This window comes from Paramisgurnus dabryanus, chromosome 6 (genome assembly GCF_030506205.2).
Source record: "Paramisgurnus dabryanus chromosome 6, PD_genome_1.1, whole genome shotgun sequence".
In the NCBI taxonomy this organism is placed as follows: domain Eukaryota; kingdom Metazoa; phylum Chordata; class Actinopteri; order Cypriniformes; family Cobitidae; genus Paramisgurnus; species Paramisgurnus dabryanus.
The window spans coordinates 47,074,626-47,099,117 of NC_133342.1; the positions used below are offsets into that span (position 1 = coordinate 47,074,626).

The 24,492-nt window shown below is 37.4% G+C and overlaps 1 protein-coding gene across 5 annotated transcripts in view; it reads left to right on the forward strand.

Annotated features, from left to right (window-relative positions):
• Positions 1–3,605: 3,605 nt before the first annotated feature.
• atcayb (ATCAY kinesin light chain interacting caytaxin b) overlaps positions 3,606–24,492 on the forward strand; it is a 28,532-nt gene continuing 7,645 nt past the window's right edge. For 2 of the 5 annotated variants that reach the window (XR_010541954.1, XM_065276894.1), the window contains exons 1-13: positions 3,606–3,906; positions 4,050–4,301; positions 7,595–7,689; positions 8,511–8,590; positions 9,287–9,514; positions 12,004–12,153; positions 12,397–12,499; positions 12,589–12,720; positions 12,953–13,039; positions 13,117–13,215; positions 14,554–14,589; positions 15,120–15,149; positions 23,814–23,860. Coding sequence is in view for 4 of the 5 variants with exons in the window: in XM_065276894.1 (XP_065132966.1) it covers positions 7,613–7,689; positions 8,511–8,590; positions 9,287–9,514; positions 12,004–12,153; positions 12,397–12,499; positions 12,589–12,720; positions 12,953–13,039; positions 13,117–13,215; positions 14,554–14,589; positions 15,120–15,149; positions 23,814–23,847 (1,056 nt within the window). In the remaining variant the exon portion in view is untranslated. The remainder of the gene's footprint in view (positions 3,907–4,049; positions 4,302–7,594; positions 7,690–8,510; positions 8,591–9,286; positions 9,515–12,003; positions 12,154–12,396; positions 12,500–12,588; positions 12,721–12,952; positions 13,040–13,116; positions 13,216–14,553; positions 14,590–15,119; positions 15,150–23,813; positions 23,861–24,492) is intronic. The other 3 variants (XM_065276896.1, XM_065276897.1, XM_065276895.1) reach the window with 3 other exon arrangements.

Sequence of the window (24,492 nt, forward strand, 5' to 3'; positions counted from 1 at the left end):
AGATCGTAACAGGGTGTGGTGATCTTGAACCTGCTTACGTCACAAGTCATTTTTTGGACCCAACATCCAATAGGAAAATTCAACTGCAGTAGCCACCGTTCAACCTGAAGAGGGCAGCACTCAGACGTTTTTACACCATATATTGTAGTATTGAAACATTTTATATCCAAATGTCAAAAAACTGACTAAAATCAATGAACAGCACTAATAAAGCCACATTCTTACAGATCATTAACTAAAAAAAGTTGGTTTAGGGTTTAGTTACGCTTTAAAAAAGCAACAGTCGTTAAACAAAATCATTCCAAAAATTTTTATTATCATGAAAATACCTGAAACCATCTGAAGAACAGCGATATAAAAATCCCTTTAGACATTTCCTGGAATAGTGTTTGTAATGTTACTTCTTCTCTGGCACAAATGGCGTTTCTACACGAGAGCGCCCTCTGGCTTTTGGATGTGGCGGCGTTTCACCGTAATTCATTTAAATTAATTCATTGAGAAAACGCGCATTTGCACGAGTAATTGACACAGTCCTAATTGTAACATAGCTTCTTTAAATATTTATACAGGGCCGAGCAACCTGTGCTTTTGGTCTTTTCCTCTTACTGCCAGAAGATCTCCTGTGAATTTGTGAAAAGTTTTGATATGTTTTCATTAAGATATTGAACAAAAACTGTTTTTGAGGCGTGGAAGTAAATTTCTTTATCTTATATTTTTTTTCCGATTTCTGAGTTGGGTGTGCAAGTCACCAAATCCAACCGTAAATTATTTTATTGGTAACACTCTACAATAAGGTTATATTAGTACATTAAATATTAAATAAATCCATTAACTGACATGAACAAACATTGAACAATAGTTTTCTCCCACAGGCCAAAAACTGGCAAATTAGGTGAATTGAAGATATCAAATTGCCCCTCGCCCAACCTGTGTATAAATTAACTTGTGTATGGATTAACCGGTTCTCAACATAAATATAGCCGTAGATGCTGGTATGGCGTAAAGTATAAATAAAGAAGAAACTCAAGCGCCATCTTATGGTGAATATAGAAACAGCATGCAGCTGATGGAATATGTTTTTAAATTATTATTACAATTAATGTTTTAATATCTCACATGTACTGTAGTGGTATCATACTGTTCTTCTGTAGCCTATATCTATACTGATGAGTAATTTATAAATCACATGTGCAGTGTATATATTTAGTATATTAATCTGTATTTTTTTTAGTTTCTGTAATAAAACTAGTCTGAAAAAAGATCAAATATGTGTATGAATCACTTTTATCTATTGGAAGATCAGAGGAGATTGCACTCAAAAATTCACTCTTCCTAAAGCATTGAATGGATGTTAATGAGGAAGTTCAGTTTCAGGTCTGTTTATTTCTCAGGAAAACCTCAGGCTTCATCTCTAACAAACACAAACTCTCTTCATTCACTCTTGACTATGAATGTCTCAGTGCTCTGAGCAATATCTGAATTGTCTGCATATCTCACAAAATGCATTTAGTTTTTTTTTAGTGAAACATGGCATTTTAATTTTGTTTTTTAAATTTCGTACAACCAAATACAAGTCATCTGTTCACATCCATATTCATCTCGGTGGTAGTGAATATATACCCCAAATCAGAAAAAGTTGGGACACTGAAGAAATTGTGAGTAAAAAAGGAACTGAATAATTTACTAATCTCATAAACTTATATTTTATTTACAACAGAATATAAATAACATATCAAATGTTGAAAGTAAGATATTTTGAAATGGCAGGCCAAATATTGGCACATTTTGGATTTCATGAGAGCTACACATTCCAAAAAAAGTTGGTACAGGTAGCAATAAGAGGCCAGACAATGTAAATGTACATATAAGAAACAGCTTAAGGACCAATTTGCAACTTATTAGGTCAATTGGCAACATGATTGGGTATAAAAAAGCCTCTCAGAGTGGAAGTGTCTGTCAGAAGTCAAGATGGGCAGAGAATCACCAATTCCCCCAATGCTGCGGCGAAAAATTGCAAAGAGTTTAAAGTTATCATCATCTAACGTGCATAATATCATCCAAAGATTCAGAGAATCTGGAACAATCTCTGTGCGTAAGGGTCAATGCTGGAAAACCATACTGGATGCCGTGATCTTCGGGCCTTTAGATGGCACTGCATCACATACAGGAATGCTACTGTAATGGAAATCACAACATGGGTTCTGGAATACTTTCAGAAAACATCGTCGGTGAACACAATCCACCGTGTCATTCGCTGTTGCCAGCTAAAACTCTATAGGTCAAAAAAGAAGCCATATCTAAACATGACCCAGAAGCACAGGCGTTTTCTCTGGGCCAAGGCTCATTTAAAATGGACTTTGGCAAAGTGGAAAACTGTTCTGTGGTCAGACGAATCAAAATTTGAAGTTCGTTTTGGAAAACTGGGAAGCCATTTCATCCGGAATAAAGAGGACAAGGACATCCCAAGTTTTATTAGCGCTCTTTTCAGAAACCTGCATCTCTGATGGTTTGGGGTTGCATGAGTGCGTGTGGCATGGTCAGCTTACACATCTGGAAAGGCACCATCAATGCTGAAAGGTTTATCCAAGTTTTAGAGCAACATATGCTCCCATTCAGACGTCGTCTCTTTCAGGGAAGACCTTTCATTTTCCAACATGACAATGCCAGACCACATACTGCATCAATTACAACATCAAGACTGCATAGAAGAAGGATCTGAGTACTGAAATGGCCAGCCTACAGTCCAGATCTTTCACCCACAGAAAACATTTGCCGCATCATAAAGGGGAAGATGCGACAAAGAAGACCTAAGACAGTTGAGCAACTAGAAGCCTGTTTTAGACAAGAATGGGACAACATTCCTATTCCTAAACATTGGTCCTCCTCTAGCTGTTCCTTATATGTACATTTAACTTTTCCGGCCTCTTATTGCTACCTGTCCCAACTTTTTTTGGAATGTGTAGCTCTCATGAAAACCAAAATGAGCCAATATTTGGCATGACATTTCAAAATGTCTCACTTTCTACATTTGATTTGTTATCTATATTCTATTGTAAATAAAATATATGTTTATGAGATTTGTAAATTATTTTATTCTTTTTTTACTTTTTTTGCTTTTTAATGCAGGGAAGGCATTTGCTTATCTGCAAGGTCACCTGTATCAAAACAAACTATTTTCATTGCCTCATTTAATTTTTAAAACTAATAGGCCAATGAATGTGGTTTCTAAAGCATGTACTAAAGATGATTTAATATTAGGTTATTATGTAATCTAAGTAAATGTGAATATGTTACTGTGATATCTAAAAACATTACATGGCAAAGTTTCTGTCCCTGATACGCTGCAAATGTCATACTTGCAGTGCACACAATCCTGGAAACCATGACATACAAGCCTCTTGTGTTTCAAACCGATGACGTCATTAAATAAAAGCTGAGCCAATCAGAGAGGAGCAGAAAATATGTCTCTACCAATCACAGCGAGGGATGAGCCTCTGTTCATAGACACAGCCCAGAGCACCAACAGCTGTGTGTGTGTGTGTGAGAGAGAGAGAGAGAAAGAGAGAGAGAGAGAGAGAAAGGGGGAGGTATTATATGAGGGAGGACTTTACAGAGGAGAGATTGTGTTCAAGCTGGACAGACAGGGATGCTGTTGCTAGGTTACAGGGAAGGGGCATCCATCTTTAGTAGCTTGCTCCAGATAGAGAAAAAACACAAGGTTAGGATAAATGTTCCTTTCAAACTGAAGGGAAACGGACACTTTTCCAGGAAAAGATACAGAATAAGAAAACAGAGACGTGACCTCAGGTGAGATTGTGCAGTCAATGCTTCAGACGGGCCAGGGCTGCATTCACACGTCTGGGATTATGTGGTGGTCGTGAAGAGAATGCTGCATCCCCTCAATCTGTAAGTCTGTTTTTTAGGTGTGAGTAAGGTGCATTGGGACTGATAGCTACATGTTTGGGAAGAAAAGGGAGAGTTTGTGTCAGTATCACAGGATATGAATGAGATTGTACAGATGCTAATAAATTCTGTTTGCGATTGTGCAGAAATCATCCACCTGGCCCGGTGTTAGACTGATAGACACCTTTTCTTCATCAACCTCGACCCAGAGGAGAACCACAGACACCAACAGTGATAAAGAGACAGACAGACACAAAAGGAGAGAGAGATGTGGAGAGAATAATTTGAGTTTTTTCTTCTATTATTACCACAATGGATTTATTCGTGAAAACTCAACAGGCCTAAAGACTGCAGAGACATCACAGAAACTCAACACTAGTGCAAGAAAAACATCTGCTGTAAGTATTTCACAAGCATTTTAATTCGATATTGTGACTTTCCTGAATAAAACAGGATATTCAATGTGGATGAGAGCAAAATGTTGCTTTTAAAGTCCCTGTGAAGTCAATCTTGAAAATAGTTTCTAAACACATTATAAATGGTTTAATACTCTCACCTAAAGGATTATTAGGAACACCATACTAATAATGTGTTTGACATTTCGCCTGCCTTAATTCTACGTGGCATTCATTCAACAAGGTGCTGAAAGCATTCTTTAGAAATGTTGGCTCATATTGATATCATCTTGCAGTTGATGGAGATTTGTGGGATGCACATCCAAGGCATGAAGCTCCAGTTCCACCACATCCCAAAGATGCTCTATTGGGTTGAGATCTGGTGACTGTGGGGGCCATTTTAGTACAGTGAACTCATTTTCATGTTCAAAAAACCAATTTGAAATGATTCGAACTTTGTGACATGGTGGATTATCCTGCTGGAAGTATCCATCAGAGGATGAGTACATGGTGGTCATAAAGGGATGGACATGGTCAGAAACAATGCTCAGGTAGGCAGTGGCATTTAAACGATGCCCAATTGGCACTAAGGGCTTAAAGTCTGCCAAGAAGAATGTGTGTGTTGTGGCTTCACAAATGCTTTGCTGCATACCTCAGTTTGTTACGAGTAGTTATTTCAGTCAAAGTTGCTTTTCTATCAGCTTGAATCAGTCGGCCCATTCTCCTCTGACCTCTAGCACCAACAAGGCATTTACGCCCACAGGACTGCTGCATACTGGATGTTTTCCCCTTTTCACACCATCCTTTGTAAACCTTTGAAATGGTTGTGTGTGAAAATCCCAGTAACTGAGCAGATTGTGAAATACTCAGACCGGCCCGTCTCGCACCAACAATAATGCCACGCTCAAAATTGCTTAAATCACCTTTCTTTCCCAGTCTGACATTCAGTTTGGAGTTCAGGAGATTGTCTTGACCAGGACCACACCCCTAAATGCATTGAAGCAACTGCCATGTGATTGGTTGATTATATAATTGCAATAATGAGAAATTGAACGGGTGTTTCTAATAATCCTTTAGGTGAGTGTACTGTATATTACTGAAACACGCCACAAAGACTGTGAACTGTGCTGTGCTGAATTGCAGAATTAGATAGTTCCAAAGTTTTTCACCCTGTCTGAGTTCAGGACTTTTTAGACGTGCTGAAACGGTGGCTCGATGACACACTTGAGGCACCGTGCATGGCCCCGCCCTAACAAAATCACGAACATACATTCAGGTTGTAGCAGTATTTGAAAGTTGAAAGATAACGGCAGCTTTCACGCTTGTTTTTTTGTTTTTTTTGCCGTGTTTTCCATCATTCAAATTTGGTTGGGTGGTAAAAAACAATTTTTTTTAACTATTGAGATTTGATCACGTCATCTCTATGACAGGTGGTTGGAGGGAGGGGCAAAAACATACTTGTTACTTCTTAAGCCCTTTTCAGGCAAAGATTACGGAAAATACATGGAAAATGCGTCCAGGATTTGTCCGAGTTTGTTTGATTTTTGGTTCATTCACACTGCCAATGATTTTCCAGAATCTGTGTGTGAACTCAAACACATACTGTAAAGATCCCATAAAGACATGTGACGCATTTAAAGTCCTACACTTGGTAGGTATTTTCCGCTGCGTCTGAAGTTTGCTAATTATCCGTGATTTCTCTCCCGAGATACCACATGCATCCATTTAGTTCATGATAAATTCCAACATGATCTCATGGAAATCTGTGTTATAGTCCCGGAAAATTTGATCACTTTATCCTTGACCATGTCACGGAATTCAGCTTTGTTCTGTAACGGGACCACAGATGTCTTTTCCGTGTCACTCCAGCAGATTTCTCGTGTCATTTTTTTGTATTGTTTTCTCATATTTTTTTTCCTATTTTTAAATAATTGTCGCTTGGGGTTAGGGTTAAATTTGGGGTATGCGTTAGGATGTACTTTTACGTACTTTACTCTGTACGTGGTGCTATAATACCCCTCCCCTTATGTACCCAGGGTCTAACTAAACTGCGTGAATGGTTACGGTAGGACAAAAAAAGTATGTACTTTTATGTATTGGTTTCAACATGTCTTTCTTGATTTGCATAAGGTTAAACTCAACTTTGTTGCGTCACTTGACACGCCCACTTCCCGTCGCCAATGGTCACTTTCATTCGCGTCGCCCGAAGTCGACCAAGCTTCAGTTAAAATGGATGAGATCATGTCGCTCTACCACTGCTAGTTGATTGTTGGGCGGAATGGGGCTTAATCTGGCTTGGTAATGTCAGTCGAAAACTTGAAGTTGTTTTAGAGGCGGAGCTAGTTTGCTAATTTTTACATTTATATGTATTATTATGAATGTCAACCTTTACTGATAAATACTGGATGATTAGGAACATTTAATCAAAAAATTATGCCTAAAAAACAGCTGTAAGACATATTCTTAATTATTTCATGATGTGATTAATCATAGAAATTGTGTTTTTATAAGATTTATGTATCTGTACAGCTCCTTGGTCAACTCTTGTAGTTACAAATAAAGCTACTGGCACAGAAACTGTCAATTTAATTGCCTTTCAAATATTAATTTAAAGTGAATAAAAGCTTACGATGTTGAGTCACAAATACTGAAGAAATGAAACTTAAAATTAAAACAGCTCTGTTTTCTATTGGAAAGAGTGAAGGAAGCAAGAAAGCATTTCTTTTATTTGATCTTTAGTGAGTTAGTGTCAGGTTAAATGGAGATCTTTAATATCTTGGCGGATCTGAGCACAGCTCGAGTTATTTAAGCAGGAAGAAATAATTGAGATATTAAAGAGTAACTAAACCCTAAACCAACTTTTTTTAGTTAATGATCTGTAAGAATGGGGCTTTATTAGTGCTGTTCGTTGATTTTAGTAAGTTTTTTGACATTTGGATGTAAAGTGTTTCAATACTACAATATATGGTGTAAAAACGTCTGAGTGCTGCCCTCTTCAGGTTGAACGGTGGCTACTGCAGTTGAATTTTCCTATTGGATGGTGGGTCCAAAAAATGACTCGTGACGTAAGCAGGTTCAAGATCACCACGCCCTTATTAAGATCTCACCACACACTTAGTTCGTCCCCTCTATCTCCTTGGGATCTGCCCACTTTTCTTGCATTTTTCAAATATTGCCAGTGGGTGGAGTCAGGCTCTGACCAGGGGTTTAGTTACGCTTTAAAGATATCTTATTGATTATATTGCTTATATCAGCTGTATTCCCTTTAAAGCCACTTTATTGATTGTGTTGATCAGTGAACTTGAGACTTGAGGATGGGAACGACTGAAGCCACTTTACGCATGGAGAACATGGAGGTGAAAGACGAGTGGCAGGATGATGATTTCCCGCGGTAAGATCTCAGATTTACCTTTCTGACATGAAGTGAGCAGTGATTGGGTGTCAGTGGGATACTGTTATATTAAAAAGGCTAAATATAAAGACATTAAGACCCCAGATATCACTTCATTTCTATTGAAACCATTGTGGTGAGAGCATTGATGGTGTCAAGATATTAAAAGTTTGATGCAAATGAGCAATGCAGTTTTGTTAAGTTGGATGCACATCCAGTTATCTGTAAATGATCAACATATAACACCTACATTTGTCCACTAAAGACACAGTCCACATTTTGCATTGACATTAAACATTATTTTTTGGACTGTGAGAGAAATACATGAACTGCCGTGTTCATGTTTGCATATCCCCATCGCCACCTTGATCTTGTAAATAATCATTTTTCGAAACCTGCCACAGATCCTCAAAGTGAAATTTAAGTTAAATGATCTGAACTCTGACGTAAAGACACTCAGCGCTTCTAAACTCAATTATTTCCTCTGTTGTAGTCTCATATTAAACAGCACCGCTGCACAGACTGCTGGGTAATTACACACTGTGTGTAGTCAATAGTGCAGTGTGTGTAGGATTTAAACTCCAACCCATTTCATTCCCAAACACACAACCCCTGGTGAACATAACACCATACAGTGATGTGATGATTGCTGGCTTTACTTCTGGTGAAGCACATTATTTAGAGACCTCTATTGTTTGTGCGTTGTCACCGATGTGAATACTGCATCATTTACTTGTCTTTGCTAGGGATCTTTGTGTGAGCGTAAACTGCAAATGATGTCAATGGAATAACATCTAAACTAACTAAAACCTTTATTTCAGATATATTAATGTTATATTTGGTTCGAATGACAGGCCTCTACCTGAGGATGGTGATCTGGAGGGACTCACTGATGACTCTAGTAAGTTCAGCTCAGATTTTTGTCATGATTGTGTGTATAAATGTTTTACCATTGTGTTTTCAGTAAGACATTAAATCGAATTGAAATGTTTTTTATTAAGAAGCATTGGATGAGATTAAGTATAGAAAGCCAGTTAGTTAAACTGTTCCTGTAGCTGACTTGGTAGAGCATTGTGTTAAATAGAAAAGATCATGGGTTTATTTTGGGATCAGTGACTTTTTATACACAGTAAGTTGCTTTTGATCAAAGTATAAATGTAAACATCTAAAATATCACATTGTCTCATTTGTTTAGTCTCATTTAAAAAAAAAAAAATTCTTTGTTTAAACTTTAAAGGAACAGTATGTAGGATTGTGGCCAAAACTGGTACTGCAATCACACAACTGGTGGCCAATACACAACATGACAACCTAAACATCAGTTGAGGGCTGCAACTCCACTTTTTAAATGACAATATCCTGGCCAGACCACAGTGAAATAAGTATTTGAAATGAAAATGATTTCTTAATGGCTAGTGACATATCAGGGACATTTTATGATTCAGTGATATACATTTCTTACTGTTCTTACTGTTGCTTTAAACTTTCTGTTCTTTCAAAACATTTGGTTTTATATTATTTTTGCCATGTTTGCTGTTTAATAATGACTGTTGAAGTCAAACCGATCAGGTGTATATATACAGTATCTGTGTTGTAGGTCATCTTGGAGCTCTGACTGCCCATCATTTGGACTCTGTCCACCGTAAGCGTCGCACGCTGGTTGCTCCAGAGATAAACCTGTCACTGGACAAGAGTGAAGGCTCTCTGCTGTCTGAAGACTTTCTGGAAACTCCAGATGATCTTGATATAAACGTGGACGACATTGAGACTCCAGATGATGACTCTCTTGGATCAACCAACAATGGCAATGAACTGGAATGGGAAGGTCAGTGAAATCAAAGATCTGGCTGCTGTTTTAAAAATGGGATGCATTACAGTCTCTCTCTTCATAACCGTAACTAACCTTTATGTTTATCCTCATAAAATAGACAGACAAACAGCCAGAAAATATAGACATAGACAGATATAGATCGAAAGATATAGACAGACCGACAGACAGATATAGATACAGACACAGACATATATAGACAGACAGACGGACAGAGACAGACAAACAGACATAGAGAGATATAGACAGACAGACATAGACATAGAAACAGACAGACAGATATAGACAGACAGACAGACATAGATATAGACAGACCGACAGACAGATATAGACACAGACCTATATAGACAGACAGACATACAGACATAGACAAACAGACATAGACAGATATAGACTGACAGACAGACATAGATATAGACAGACCGACAGACAGATATAGACACAGACCTATATAGACAGACAGACAGACAGACATACAGACATAGACAAAAAGACATAGACAGATATAGACAGAAAAACATAAACATAGGCACAGAAATAGACAGAGACAGATATAGACAGACAGACACAGACATAGACAGATATAAACAGACAGATATAGATATAGACACAGACATGTATAGACAGATGGACAGAGACAGACAGACATACATAGACATATATAGACAGACACAGATATAGACAGAGACAGATATAGACAGACAAACAGATATAGACAGAGACAGAAATAGACAGACAGACAGAGACAGATATAGACAGACAGACATATATAGACAGACAGGCAGACAGACATAGACAGATATAGACAGACAGACAGACATAGACCGATATAGACAGAAAGACATAGACATAGGCATGAAGATAGAAATAGAAATAGAAATAGACAGACACAGACAGACAGACAGACAGACAGACATAGATATAGAAAGATATAGACAAACAGACAGATATAGATATAGACACAGACATATATAGATAGACAGACAGACAGACAGACAGACAGACATAGACAGATATAGACAGACAGACATAGACATAAAATATAAATATAAATAGACAGAGACAAAGACAGACACAGACAGACAGACAGACAGACAGACAGACATAGATATAGAAAGATATAGACAGACAGACAGACCGACAGACAGATATAGATATAGACAGACAGACATAGGCATAGGCATAGAAATAGAAATAGACCGACAGACAGACAGACAGACATAGATATAGAAAGATATAGACAGACAGACAGACAGACAGACATAGACAGATATAGACAGACAGACATAGACATAGGCATAAAAATAGAAATAGACAGAGACAAAGACAGACACAGACAGACAGACATAGATATAAAAAGATATAGACAGACAGACCGACAGACAGATATAGATATAGACAGACAGACATAGGCATAGAAATAGAAATAGACAGACAGACAGACAGACAGACAGACATAGATATAGAAAGATATAGACAGACAGACAGACAGACAGACATAGACAGATATAGACAGACAGACATAGACATAGGCATAAAATTAGAAATAGACAGAGAGACCGACAAGACAGAGACAGATATAGACAGACAGACATAGGCATAAAAATAAAAATAGAAATAGACAGACACAGACAGACAGACATAGATAAAGAAAGATATAGACAGACAGACCAACAGACATAGACAGATATAGACAGACAGACATAGACATAGACAGATATAGACAGATAGACACATACTTTATTAATCCACTCTAGGGAGAAATGGTTTGCATGAGCGGTCAAATATATCCACACAATTAAACTGTTCTGTTAAAATATCTGAATATTTTGTAATACTTGAAAACTAATAAAGTAAGGAGAAATCCGTGAATGTTTCATATTTAAAAATGTTTTTGTGCTGCTGTGCATCCATGTGTGTAATAAGCAATAGGTTTGATCACTTTCTCTCTTTAATAAAACGTAATTGAGGTTATATTGTAATCTCTTAATTCTAAATTTCAGACTTTAACTTTTCAAAGATTACTACTTATCAAGAGGAAAATGTGAGAAGCAAATGAAAATCAACATTTTAATCTACATTCAGTACTGATTAGAACACAACTGAGAGATTAAGAGATTTTGGTATCACTTTACAAGGTTGTATTTGTTAACAATTAGTTTAGGAATACGCTAACATGAATTAACTAATGAATACTTCTACAGCATTTATTAATCTTAGTTCATGTTAATTGCAGCAATTACTAATACATTTATAAAATCAAGTGTTGTAACACTTAACATTAGTTAAAGCACCATGTACTAACATTAACAAGAATCACGAGCTGAAAACGATATTGTTCATTGTTTGTTCATGCATTTACTAATGTTTGCTAATACAACCTTATTGTAAAGTGTTATTGAGATTGGATTTAACTCCAAAATCTCAATCTGAACTTAATCATTTCTGATGAAAATCTTGCAGAATAGTCTTCTCTTCATCTACAGATGACACTCCAGTGGCCAGTGCGAAAGGTTCGGCTGGTGATGAGGGTGAAGGTGCAGGGCGTCTCTGGAGAACTGTGATCATTGGAGATCAGGAGCACAGAATAGACATGCAGGTGATCAAACCTTACCTGCGTGTCGTCACACATGGAGGTCAGTTTCGCTTCACGCACACCTCTTATATTTATATGTACTTGTAAGAGTAAAACTATGTTACAGATGTCAAGCATCACTGTCGCTCATTTAAACGAATCACCCTTAGCGCTAGACTCGAGCCAAAGTGTTTGTGCTCAGTGTTCATGATTCAAGCCTTTATAAGAAATGCATGAAATACATTACAGGTAAAACTCTGTTTTATCAATGAACATAAATCCTCGACACTGTTACTCTTTGCAGGTTACTACGGTGAAGGCCTGAATGCTATCATTGTATTTGCTGCCTGTTATTTACCTGACAGCGGCTGTACAGACTACAGTTACATCATGGAAAATCTCTTTCTGTAAGACCATATACACAATACAGTTTTACACATGTATTTGAGTATTTTATATCAGATGTGGAGTTGTGCGTGTATTTGTTTTACTGTAGATATGTGATCAGTAGTCTTGAGCTGCTGGTAGCTGAAGATTATATGATCATCTATCTGAATGGAGCGACACCACGCAGACGAATGCCAGGACTCAGCTGGCTGAAGAGATGCTATCAGATGATCGAGAGACGGTACAACACCTGAGCAATGTTACCTGTAGAGAACAACAACACATCAATCACATCTCATAGAGGCCTTGAATTTTAACAGCCGTAATAAAAAACATAGGAATCTGCAATATAGTATTTCAACATATCACTGATGTCTGTTTTTTGAGTAACATCCTAAACTTTTTTATTTAAATGAAATGAACAAAGTAGTTTTCCTCTGGACTGGAATTATATGTTTGTTTTTAACATCCAGGTTAAGGAAAAACCTCAAAGGTCTGATCATCGCTCATCCATCCTGGTTCATTCGTACGGTTCTTACCATCTCAAGACCATTTATCAGGTGAGAAAACATCATACAAAACATCAGCCTCTGTAATTGATGTGTATTACATCTTGTATTTGAATTTGTCTTTTCAGTGTTAAGTTTATGGATAAGATCCGTTACGTTCAGAGTCTGGAGGAGCTGGCTCAGATTGTTCCCATGGAGCATGTGCAGATTCCTGAATGTGTGCTGCAGTAAGTGAAGTTCACCTGCAGGAGGCGCCATGAGGATGTTTTATGTGTTATAGACACCATTGTGAACCCACATTTATGCCCATACAAGAGTGTTGTAATTCTTGAGTAGATCATCAGATAAAATTTTTCCTCTTTTTAAACATGATACCAGCATACTGTTTATTACACAGTAGACATATACTGTATACATACTCATTTTAAAGTACTACAATATGTGAGATTAATATGTGTTATTAACATTGCTATTAGAGATGCACCAATATAAAAATTGTATTAAATATTAGACTGATATGGATGGTTATATTAACAAAATTCTGAAGATGACATTTTCTGAATGTTATTCATGCATATAATGAGCATTAATATTGAACATTTAACGAGTGATGTTTCTTTAAATTTTCTATAAACAGAGCTCAAATCATTGCATTTTTCCTGTTATCTTTTGATTGATTGACAGGATATATCAGCCCATAGTCTGAAAATTTGCTTTTATTGACCGATTTCATTTCATTTATTATACAGGAAAAGTTAAAAAGTAACATTGAGATACAATTTAAACGGGCCTGACTCAGTTTAAACACTGGTTTCCAGCAGGTTCCTGTTCTGCAGAACATAAAACACAGTTCACAACATAAAGAACACACTTTTAAACATAAGCTAAACAAATACAAAGGACTAAAAACAACAATACAATCAATGCAGAAAAAATGATAAAAAATGATTTTCAAGATAAACTAAAAATATCTAAAAATTCTTAAATTACGATGCTTTTTCTTGATGAGCAAAATGACCCTAGAAAATAAGTCTAGTTTTTAGACCCAAAATATCAAATGTAAGTGATTTTGTGCAAAAAACAAGCAAAAAAATCTGCCAATGGGGTAGGCAAAAAAATCTTGAAAATTTTTCTTAAACACTAAATTTAAGAAAAATTAGCTTTTTTGAAATGCGTGATATATGGTATTTTTCTTATGTAATGTGGAATATTATTCCAAATTTAGGTGTATATATATAAAAGGGACTGATACCGATTATTAGCCAATATATCTGTGCATCTCTAATTACTACTTATTCATGATAGTGAATATGAAAGAACAATGCATTATGTTATACAATAGATTCAGGATACAAATCCAAATAGCTTTAGTGGCATGAGAAACATTAAATAAACATATTTATGGAGGAATACACATTTTGGCAAATAAAAAAGATATCTGGGTATTTCATGCATACTGAAACTTCACATACTTTTGATTGTATACATTTAGTTTAACAAACATTTTGTGTCTGGTGTTAGAAATGTGAAGTTTTTGTAATGTTTGTGTTCTTGTCTTTCTGCAGATATGATGAGGAGCGAGTTAAATCTCAGAGCGACAGGTAAAACTGCAGTGACCTTTATAAGGGTCAGATGTTAAACAGGTCACGGGGTGGCATTTCCTCTTACGGTCCTGCCTTTAAAACACACTCACACTCGCACACAAACACAGGTTTGTTCACTGTTTAAGCGAGGAGACTTCACATATACTTCCAACACCATCTCTTAAATCTAATACAGACTTAAATCGGAAGACATTATTAAAGTAAAACAGTGGGAGCAACTAAAACCTTTGCATTTATTTTACTGTATTTCATTTTAATTTTTATCTACCAGTTTAATATTTTATACTATTACAGTGTTTCCATTTTTATAATAGTTATACTAAATATTATTATTATTATACAATTATTGTTCATTTCAATTATTATTACTATAATAAATGTAGTAAAAATCTTCATATAATCACAGTGAGTGTACATTTCTTAAGATTTTATTAGTGGCTGTGCCCACTTACTAATTAATATTTCAGTGAATATTTAATTTTCATGCACATTAGTGTTTATTTTTCACTCATGTCTTTCCCTCACAGGCTTGAACAGCTGGCCAAGACATCAGAGAGGTAAAATGCCTTTACTCTTTATACATGTTTCACACACACACACACACACACACACACACACACACACACACACACACACACACACACACACACACACACACACACACACACACACACACCATATCATTACACTGAAGCACATTGGTTGTCCACATACCGTATAGGACCGTAGTATGCAGAATGATAGTATTCACAGTAGTCTTTAATAAACTGGCTGTGTATAACATGCATTTATGAAATTATTAAGCAGGCTGTCCTATATTTCAAAAATATTGGGTAAACAGCTGGATCAATATCAATATAAAGTGCCTTTTGCTGTCCTCATCAGAATCACTCAGTCATCATGAATATTATCCAAATAATTTAATTCTTAGGTTTTATTATAAATAGCCAATCATTTACACACATACAAGTACAATGATAAGTCTCTTGAAATATGTTTTTCCCATTTTATACCATTTTCTTTGATTGGATGAATGCAATTTTGTCCCAGACCCTGCTCAGCTAACTTAAGTAAGGGTAAAAAGTGAATAAATGACATAAAATTCAAAAACTTTTAGATTTTTCTTATTGTCATCAACAGGTTATTGATAAAACAAGTCTTTTTTATAATTTATATTCATTTTTCATAATAATATTAGGCATTTTGTACATGTCCCTAAAATTGCTGTCCACCCATGTCATTTTGGGGTAAACGCCCCTTCAAGAAACCAACTGATGCAGTCAATGACATCCCGTCCCTCATTTGGTCTTTATTCAGTGGAGGTTAAAACATATAATGCACACACAGTTAGTATCTTCACTTATTTTTCTTTATTTTCATCATATTGTATTTGTAGTTGTCTGGCGTCAAGCTTAAAATGTCCACCCTGACATTTTTGTGGACATATTTGTTGTATGGTGTTTGCTTGCAGTTAATTTATAAAAAGTGCTGGAGCTTGACTGTTACGACCAGCTCGTTTAAAGCCGCAACACAAAAGAGGAATCACACAAACCATATAATTAATGTGAATTTTATTACATTAAAACATATGCCACAACCAATAATAATAAACAAATGTCTAGAGGAAAATAAAATAATACAAATTACCAAAACAAAATCTGGACGCTACATGTGAAAGAAAACCATAAGAATGAGCCACTCGAGAGGAAAACTTCCCCCAAGAGTGCCTGCCTCCAAATCAAACACAGAACTTTTATATTCTCTTGGCTAACTATCAATTAGCATGGGCAAAGCCAATCAGGAACTCCCATGATCTGCACCCACGGAACCAGGAAGTAACTCAGGGTCGTCACACCTCCCACTCGAAAAGGAAGTTCTCCCAGAGAACTGACAGAGGGAAAACAAAGTTACCAAAAACAATACCACCATTTAAATGTGAATGTACAATAACTTTACTACTCATCTCTATGAATCTAACTCCATGTCACCTCCGGAATCCTGGGCCCTAGGACATTGAGGAGAAAAGGAGAAAGAAGAAAGAGAAGAACAGAGAAAAGACCAGACTCTAACGGTACACGTTACATTCGGGAAAGAGCATCAGCAATGATGTTTTCCTTGCCGCGTATGTGTTTAATCTGTAAGTGGAAAGGTTGTAGAATAAGGCTCCACCTCATAATTCTTTGATTTTTGCCTCGCATTCGATCTAAGAAAGTCAACGGATTATGGTCCGTATATACAATAATGGGACCACAGATAGAACTCAGATAGACCTCAAAATGCTGAACGGCTAAGACAAGGGCTAATGCCTCTTTTTCCACTGTAGAGTAGACTTGCTGGTGACGATTGAACTTTTTTGAAAAATAACTGACTGGATGTTCAACTCCGTTACAATCTTCCTGCAGAAGAACAGCACCAGCCCCATAAGCACTAGCATCAACGGCAAGTAAAAAACGCTTCTCAAAATTAGGGGTAACTAGCACGGGAGCATTTGCCAATAAAGATTTCGCATTCTCAAAAGAACACTGGCATTTCTCAGACCATTGAAATGGTCTCTTTGGGCTTAACAGGTCAGTCAGAGGGGCAACTACACTCGCAAAATTGTGACAAAAACCTCTATAGTAACCCACCATCCCAAGGAATCGTCGTAACTCACGACGGGTAATTGGTTTGGGGAAACCGCAAATCGCATTCACTTTAGCATGAATCGGTTTCACACAACCCCGGCCAACCACCTTACCTAAATATGTCACAGTTGCCTTTCCGAATTCACACTTGGCAAGGTTTATGGTCAAGTTGGCTTTAGCCAGACGCACAAAAAGCTCTCTAATTTGATCAAGATGTTCAGACCAAGTGGAACTATAGAGAACAACATCATCCAGGTAGGCCTCACAACCAGTCATCCCAGACAACACATGATTTACCAATCGCTGGAACGTAGCCGGAGCATTTCGGACCCCAAAAGGCATAACGGTATACTGCAGGAAACTATCAGGGGTGACAAAAGCAGATAGTTCTTTAGCACGAGATGTCAATGGCACCTGCCAGTAACCTTTTAGGAGGTCAAATTTGCTAACAAATTGTGCGGAACCAACCCGGTCAACACAATCATCAATTCTTGGTAGGGGATAACAATCAGGTTTTGTTAAAGAATTGAGTTTCCTGTAGTCGGTGCAAAAACGATACGAATTATCAGATTTACTCACTAAAATACATGGAGAACTCCAAGAACTAAAACTAGGTTCTGCCAAGTTATGATCAAGTAAATAGTTCACCTCTTTCTGAAGTAACTTCCTTTTTATAGGATTTACACGATATGCATGTTGTTTCACTGGCTGTGCCATACCCACATCAATGTCGTGCTCAATGGCAGACGTTCGCGTAGGTACATCAGAGAAGAGGGTTGGAAATGAGCTTACCAACTCTATTATATTGGTCCTCTCTGACTCAGACAAGTGAGACAGATGGTGAGCAAAATTAACAAGAACTTCAGAGTTATTTAATCGCCCTTCCACTTCTCCTCGAGAAGGACCCTTAAATTCCTCTAAATGGTCATCCACCTCTACAGATGCTTCTGAAACACTTTCAGTTACAGTCATAACATCAACAGGCAAAGAAGGTACTGGGGTCACATAAGATTTAAGTAGGTTAACATGACAAACCTGTATTTTCTTTCGACGATCGGGGGTACTTAATAAATAGTTGTTATTCGGAAGACACTTCGCAATTGTATAAGGTCCAGCAAATCGAGCCTTGAAGGGACTAGTCAAGACAGGTAACAACGCCAGCACTTGATCACCTACTTGAAACTGTCTGGACTTAACGTTGCGATCAAACAACCGTTTCATCTTTCCCTGAGACTTGGCTAGGTTTCTTAGAGCAATAGCTCTAGCTTCATAAAGTCGATAACGGAAACTACTCACGTAGTCTAGAACATTCTCAGACGGGTCAAAATTCGTCCACTCATCTGCCAAGACAGCAGTAGGTCCCCTAACAGTGTGTCCAAATACTAACTCATTAGGGCTAAAACCTATGCTCTCTTGTACAACCTCACGAATAGCTAACAGCATCCAAGGAAGTCCTTCCTCCCAGTCACAGTCGAGTTCAACACAGTACGACCTCAAAAGTGACTTAAGTGTTTGATGGAACCTTTCTAGACCTCCTTGGCTTTGAGGGTGATAAGCACTTGAGATATTATGTTTAACTTCAAGTTGTCGCATGACCTTGGAGAAGTTTCGGGACATAAAATTTGAACCCTGATCAGATTGAATAGTTTTTGGAATACCGAAAATAGACATGAAACTTGTTAAAGCCTTTAAAATGGCTTTGGTAGTAATTGATCTAAGGGGGTAAGCTGCCGGGTAACGTGTAGTCTGACACATTATGGTGAGTAAATAAGCATGTCCAGCCTTAGATCGTGGTAAAGGGCCAACGCAATCAATAGTCAAATGTGCAAAAGGAGTGGAAACGGCAGCAATAGGCTGTAAAGGAGCAACTGGAACTTTTTGATTCGGCTTTCCAGTCATTTGACAAGTATGGCAAGATCGTAGAAAGTTAATCACATCTCGTTTACATCTAGGCCAATAAAATCTCCTTAACACCCTATCATAAGTTTTTCGTACCCCCATATGCCCAGCTATGCCCTGATGCGAAAGCTGTACGAGGTCTTGACGAAACTTAAGTGGAACCACAATTTGGATTCTGGGATCGAGTGAAAAATCAGAGCTCATAGGCTGTTGTCTACAAAGCAATCCATCTTGGAGAAAATAGAAAGGAGATGAAGTTTTGTCTCCAACTTCATGAGCTAAAGAAAACAATTCCTGAAGAGTATCATCCGCCTGCTGTGCTTTAATAAGGTCATCTCGAGTCACACTATAAAGCGGAGATAAAGAACAAGTGTTAACATGGTCACAGAGAAATGGGCTTTCTGGCTTTAAATTAACCTCATCTACAACATGTGACTCATTTACAGGGATCACATTTTCCACATCTGTACACACAGTACTAGGTTCCACCTGAGAGGAGTTTCCTGAAACCAGAAAAGTATCAGAAAGAATATTTTCAGTTTCATCTGGCACACATTTCTTAGCCATTGCTCGAGTTATGGCACATGCAGGGTATAAATCAGGACAGTCAGAAGATCCACTTAACTTCTCAACAGTAGACATCACTATAGGTGGAACACCCCCATCTGACTTTTCCCAAACATTTCCCCCGGCTAGATCATTACCGAGTATGAAAGTGACACCAGGGACAGGAAGCATAGCACGAACTCCCACGACCACATCACCTGACACCAGTTTAGAATTAAGATGAATGCAGTGTAGAGGAACTTCTGTAAACCCCATCTCAAGCCCTCTGACCAGTACATTTGTTCCTGTAGCAGTACGTTCAGACAAAGGCAAAAGTCCTTCCAAAAGAAAAGATTGCCCCGCCCCTGTGTCACGGAGGATACGTACAGGCACTGCCTCATCGGAGTTAGGCAAAGCAACAGTCCCTTCAGTAAGAAAAGGTGCAAAATCAGCATTAATTTTAACAGTCTCCATCTCAGTAACATCCACTTGTTTAATATGCTCGTTACATTGAACAGTAGTATGCTTCACATTTGATGTAGAAATTAAACCAACAGACTTTATCCCTTTCTCTTTCTTTTTAAGAGCAACACAGTCTGAAATTTTATGTCCTGGTTTCCTACAATAAAAGCAAACCATCTCACCTTTCGTACGGGTACCTGAGATATGATCAGCAACATTTGGGGCACCATTCTGACGTACAACCATCTTTTTACTTTTAACAGCAACATTGAACTTAGGCCTGCTCAAATCAACAGAAAGCTGATGAGTAAGAACAAATTCATCCGCCATAAGAGCAGCATCTGACATTTTGCTTACTTTGTGTTCATTAAGATACATTGCAACAGCATTTGGAACACAGTTTTTAAACTCTTCTAAAAGAAGCAATTCTCTAAGCTGTTCCTTAGTGGTTACTTTTACTGAGGTACACCAGCGGTCAAACAAATTTTCTTTCTCTCTAGCAAACTCAAGATATGTACATTTTTCAGCCTTAGAGTAACTTCTAAATTTCTGACGGTATGCTTCGGGTGCCAGTTCATAAGCGTGCAAAATAGCAGACTTAACCACTTCATAATCGCCACTTTGTTCCGTAGTTAGCGCTGAATAGACATCCTGTGCCCTCCCTACTAACACACATTGCAGCAGTAAAGTCCAAAACTCTCTTGGCCATTTCAAAGACTCTGCAACACGCTCAAAATGTTGGAAATACTTCTCTACTTCCTTCTCCAAAAACAGCGGCACTAATCTAATGTTTTTATAAACATCAAAAACAGGTGCAGGAAATACGGGTTCAGCAGATGGCACAAGTGGAGTTTCACCTGTTTGGGCACTCAGCTCTAATTCAAGTTTTCTCAACTGAAACTCCCTTTGCTCCCTTTCAGATTGCAACTCCAATTTCCGTAACTCTACTTGCTGTTCTAACTGCATTTTATACTGCAACTCTATTTTCTTAATCTCAAAATCATTTTCTAGCGCTTTCCCCTTTAGTGCACAAGCATCACGCTCAACACGAAGTTTTTCCACATCGACACATAAGCGTTTCTCCTGTAAAGACATCTCACTAAACTTCACAGTTTGATCAGCAGCGAAAATAGGAGAGGTTAATGATTCAGCAGCATCAAGAGAAGAGGTTAACAATTCCTCTGAATTAACTTGAGCTCTTACCTCTAAAACACCGCGCTCAGAAAGTGCATTTTTCACAGCTGCCATCAGCGTTTCTTTCAGCTTCTTGTCATTACTCGTTACCTCCACATCAAAGCGCTCGGCAATCTGCACCAGTTCTTCCTTCGTACATCTCTCCAATAAGATTTCCGAAGGAAATACAAGAAAGTCCTCGATTACCGACGACATTTCTACTAAAGGATGCGGCAGAAACACAATAACAAACAGCAATACAAACACGGACGAAACGCCGCTAAACTAGAGCAATAGAACTACAAATCCCATCAGCCACTTCGCCCGGAATTGTTACACATACATGCTCCGAGTGCAAACCCCACCTCAGTTATGAGATAAATAAAACTTACCCCAAGTCTTTACTCAAATTATCTTCATCTTCAGCAGGTATTATACACACAATTACAGAAAATAACCAAGTGTCACCTTTTACTGAAAAATGAGAGACTCCAGTTCCTACCTATAATAAACCAACTAACTAAACCTACCTAATCTTCAAAGGTGTACCGGACTCGGGGCGGTATTTAAACGCTAAACTCACGGACATTTGGCAATTCAAACCAAAAGCCTGAAGCGTACCCCCAACAGAGATTTAAAACCTCCGCCCAGGATAACCTTCAAAAACAAAAAAGGAAAAATAACAAACACAAAACAACAAACAGTGCCTCGATGGAAGGATTATAAAACCCAGCTGAGAACACTCTAAATACCCGAAGTCTACTCATTTCACAGGTGAACACACTAAATACATCATGCATTTACTTACACATGTAGCAATCCCGGACGAGCCCCCAATTTTATGTTACGACCAGCTCGTTTAAAGCCGCAACACAAAAGAGGAATCACACAAACCATATAATTAATGTGAATTTTATTACATTAAAACATATGCCACAACCAATAATAATAAACAAATGTCTAGAGGAAAATAAAATAATACAAATTACCAAAACAAAATCTGGACGCTACATGTGAAAGAAAACCATAAGAATGAGCCACTCGAGAGGAAAACTTCCCCCAAGAGTGCCTGCCTCCAAATCAAACACAGAACTTTTATATTCTCTTGGCTAACTATCAATTAGCATGGGCAAAGCCAATCAGGAACTCCCATGATCTGCACCCACGGAACCAGGAAGTAACTCAGGGTCGTCACATTGACCAATATTATGCATTTCTAACAGCCTAAGGTCTACTTAATACAAAACAAATTAAATAGAAATCTCCATTTAATCTTCAAAATTTGGGGGGAAATTTTGCCGTCTCAAAGGCACTTTATAGTGATATTGACCCAGCTAACAGGATGTTGTGTGCAAACCCTTTCAGACATAACTCTGTATAGATGGCACTTATATACAACTCTGTAGTATGTGGTATATAAACAGTATGTAAATGATCTGTCTGGATAATCTGCTGATGCAATACACAACAGTCCACACTATACAGGATACTTTAGCCCACAGTTAGGGCAGCAAGATAAATTGGAAGGATCGCAATGTCACAAATGTGTATATACAGTAGCAATGGTTTGAATGATTTTAATAATTTAAGTTTTAGGTCAATTCAGATAACAGAGAGACTGGCAAGATGATGCTTTATTTTTACCAGAAAGAATATAAACATTTCAAAGATAATGTACTAGAATGTTATTTTATTTTAAAAACTTAAAGCATTATCATATTTCTTTTTGTACATCACATTTGTTTATAATGTTTAATTTTGTAAATTATTTGCTGTAGTTATGCAGCTGTTTGCCAGTAATTTACTGTAGATTTAAATGTATGTTATTTACTGGCAACAGTTTGTTCACATTTAAACATTAACAAGTCTTTATGTTTACAGAGTAAAACTAAAATAGCATCCTTATGCAAAGCATTCTGGGAAGCAGAAATTCTCATCAACTTTCTCTTAGTTCCCAGAATGCTTTGCATGAGGATGCTATTTTAGTTTTATTCTGTAAAAATAAAGACTTGTTAATGTTTATTTCACTTTGAACAAACTGTTGCATATAACATATATTTAAATCTGTAACTTACTGGCAAACAGCGGCAGTAATACTGTCATTTCTACAGATGTTTTTAGCAATGTACCCAAAACAAACCCAACCACACATGAATAAATCTGAATTTAGTTTAGCAATTTAATACAAAACTCTTTTACTGAACCTTTATTTAATTTGTTTTCACAAAGTTTTTTCCAGAAAAATGATGACAAACTAGATGATGACAAACTACCATTTACATCCAACAGTACATTTACGATAAAAATGAGAGTGTGTTATCATTACATTTTTTGTATTTATTGATATACAGTAACTATATTGTGTATGTTACTATTCCTGGAAATTTCATCTTCAATGTCAGAAACATAAATCTATCATTCAGCTCTTTATACGCAAAGGAATGTAATGTGATTCTTTTTTGAGGTTTGTTTTATACTGTTTGATTTTAACATCTAATTAAAGATATTATTTGGCAGGGCGTCGTCAGTAGCTGAAGAGGCGTGTCCTTGACATCTCACATGGGGTAAGAGACGGACGGAGCACCCATCTGTAACAGTAGATTCATTCAGCAGTGTCAGTTTAATGACCTCTGTGCGATGTGCCATATCAGGAGCGCTTCACGCCATCTTTAAATGGGGTGGAGCAGAGTCTGGCTGAAAGTTTGAACACCATATGTTACATAAAACACATCTGCTGCACTCATCAGGACACCAGCCGCACCCGACTCCAATTCATGCTATTTATGAGCGGACTGCTGTCTGCTGCACTGTTGGTATTTCAGCAGTAGTATGAGACACACGCTTATATCCCACACTTCTGAAGCTCTTATACAGCTCCAAACATTAAAACACTCTTCATCTAACAGCTTAATCATTAGTCTGTCTGTCTGTCTCTCTATCTTTATAACTGTCTATCTCCTCCTTGATAGCTGTCTGTCTCTCCATCTTGGTAGGTGTCTATCTTTCCATTTTGTTAGCTATGTATCTCTCTGTCTTGGTAGCTGTCTATTGTAACTGTATCCTTATTGTAACTGTCTATGTCTCCGTCATGGTAGCTGTCTATCTCTCCATCTTGTAACTGTCTATGTCTCCATCTTATTAGCTGTCTATCTCTTTATCTTGTTAACTGTCTATTTCTCTGTCTGTGAAGCTGTCT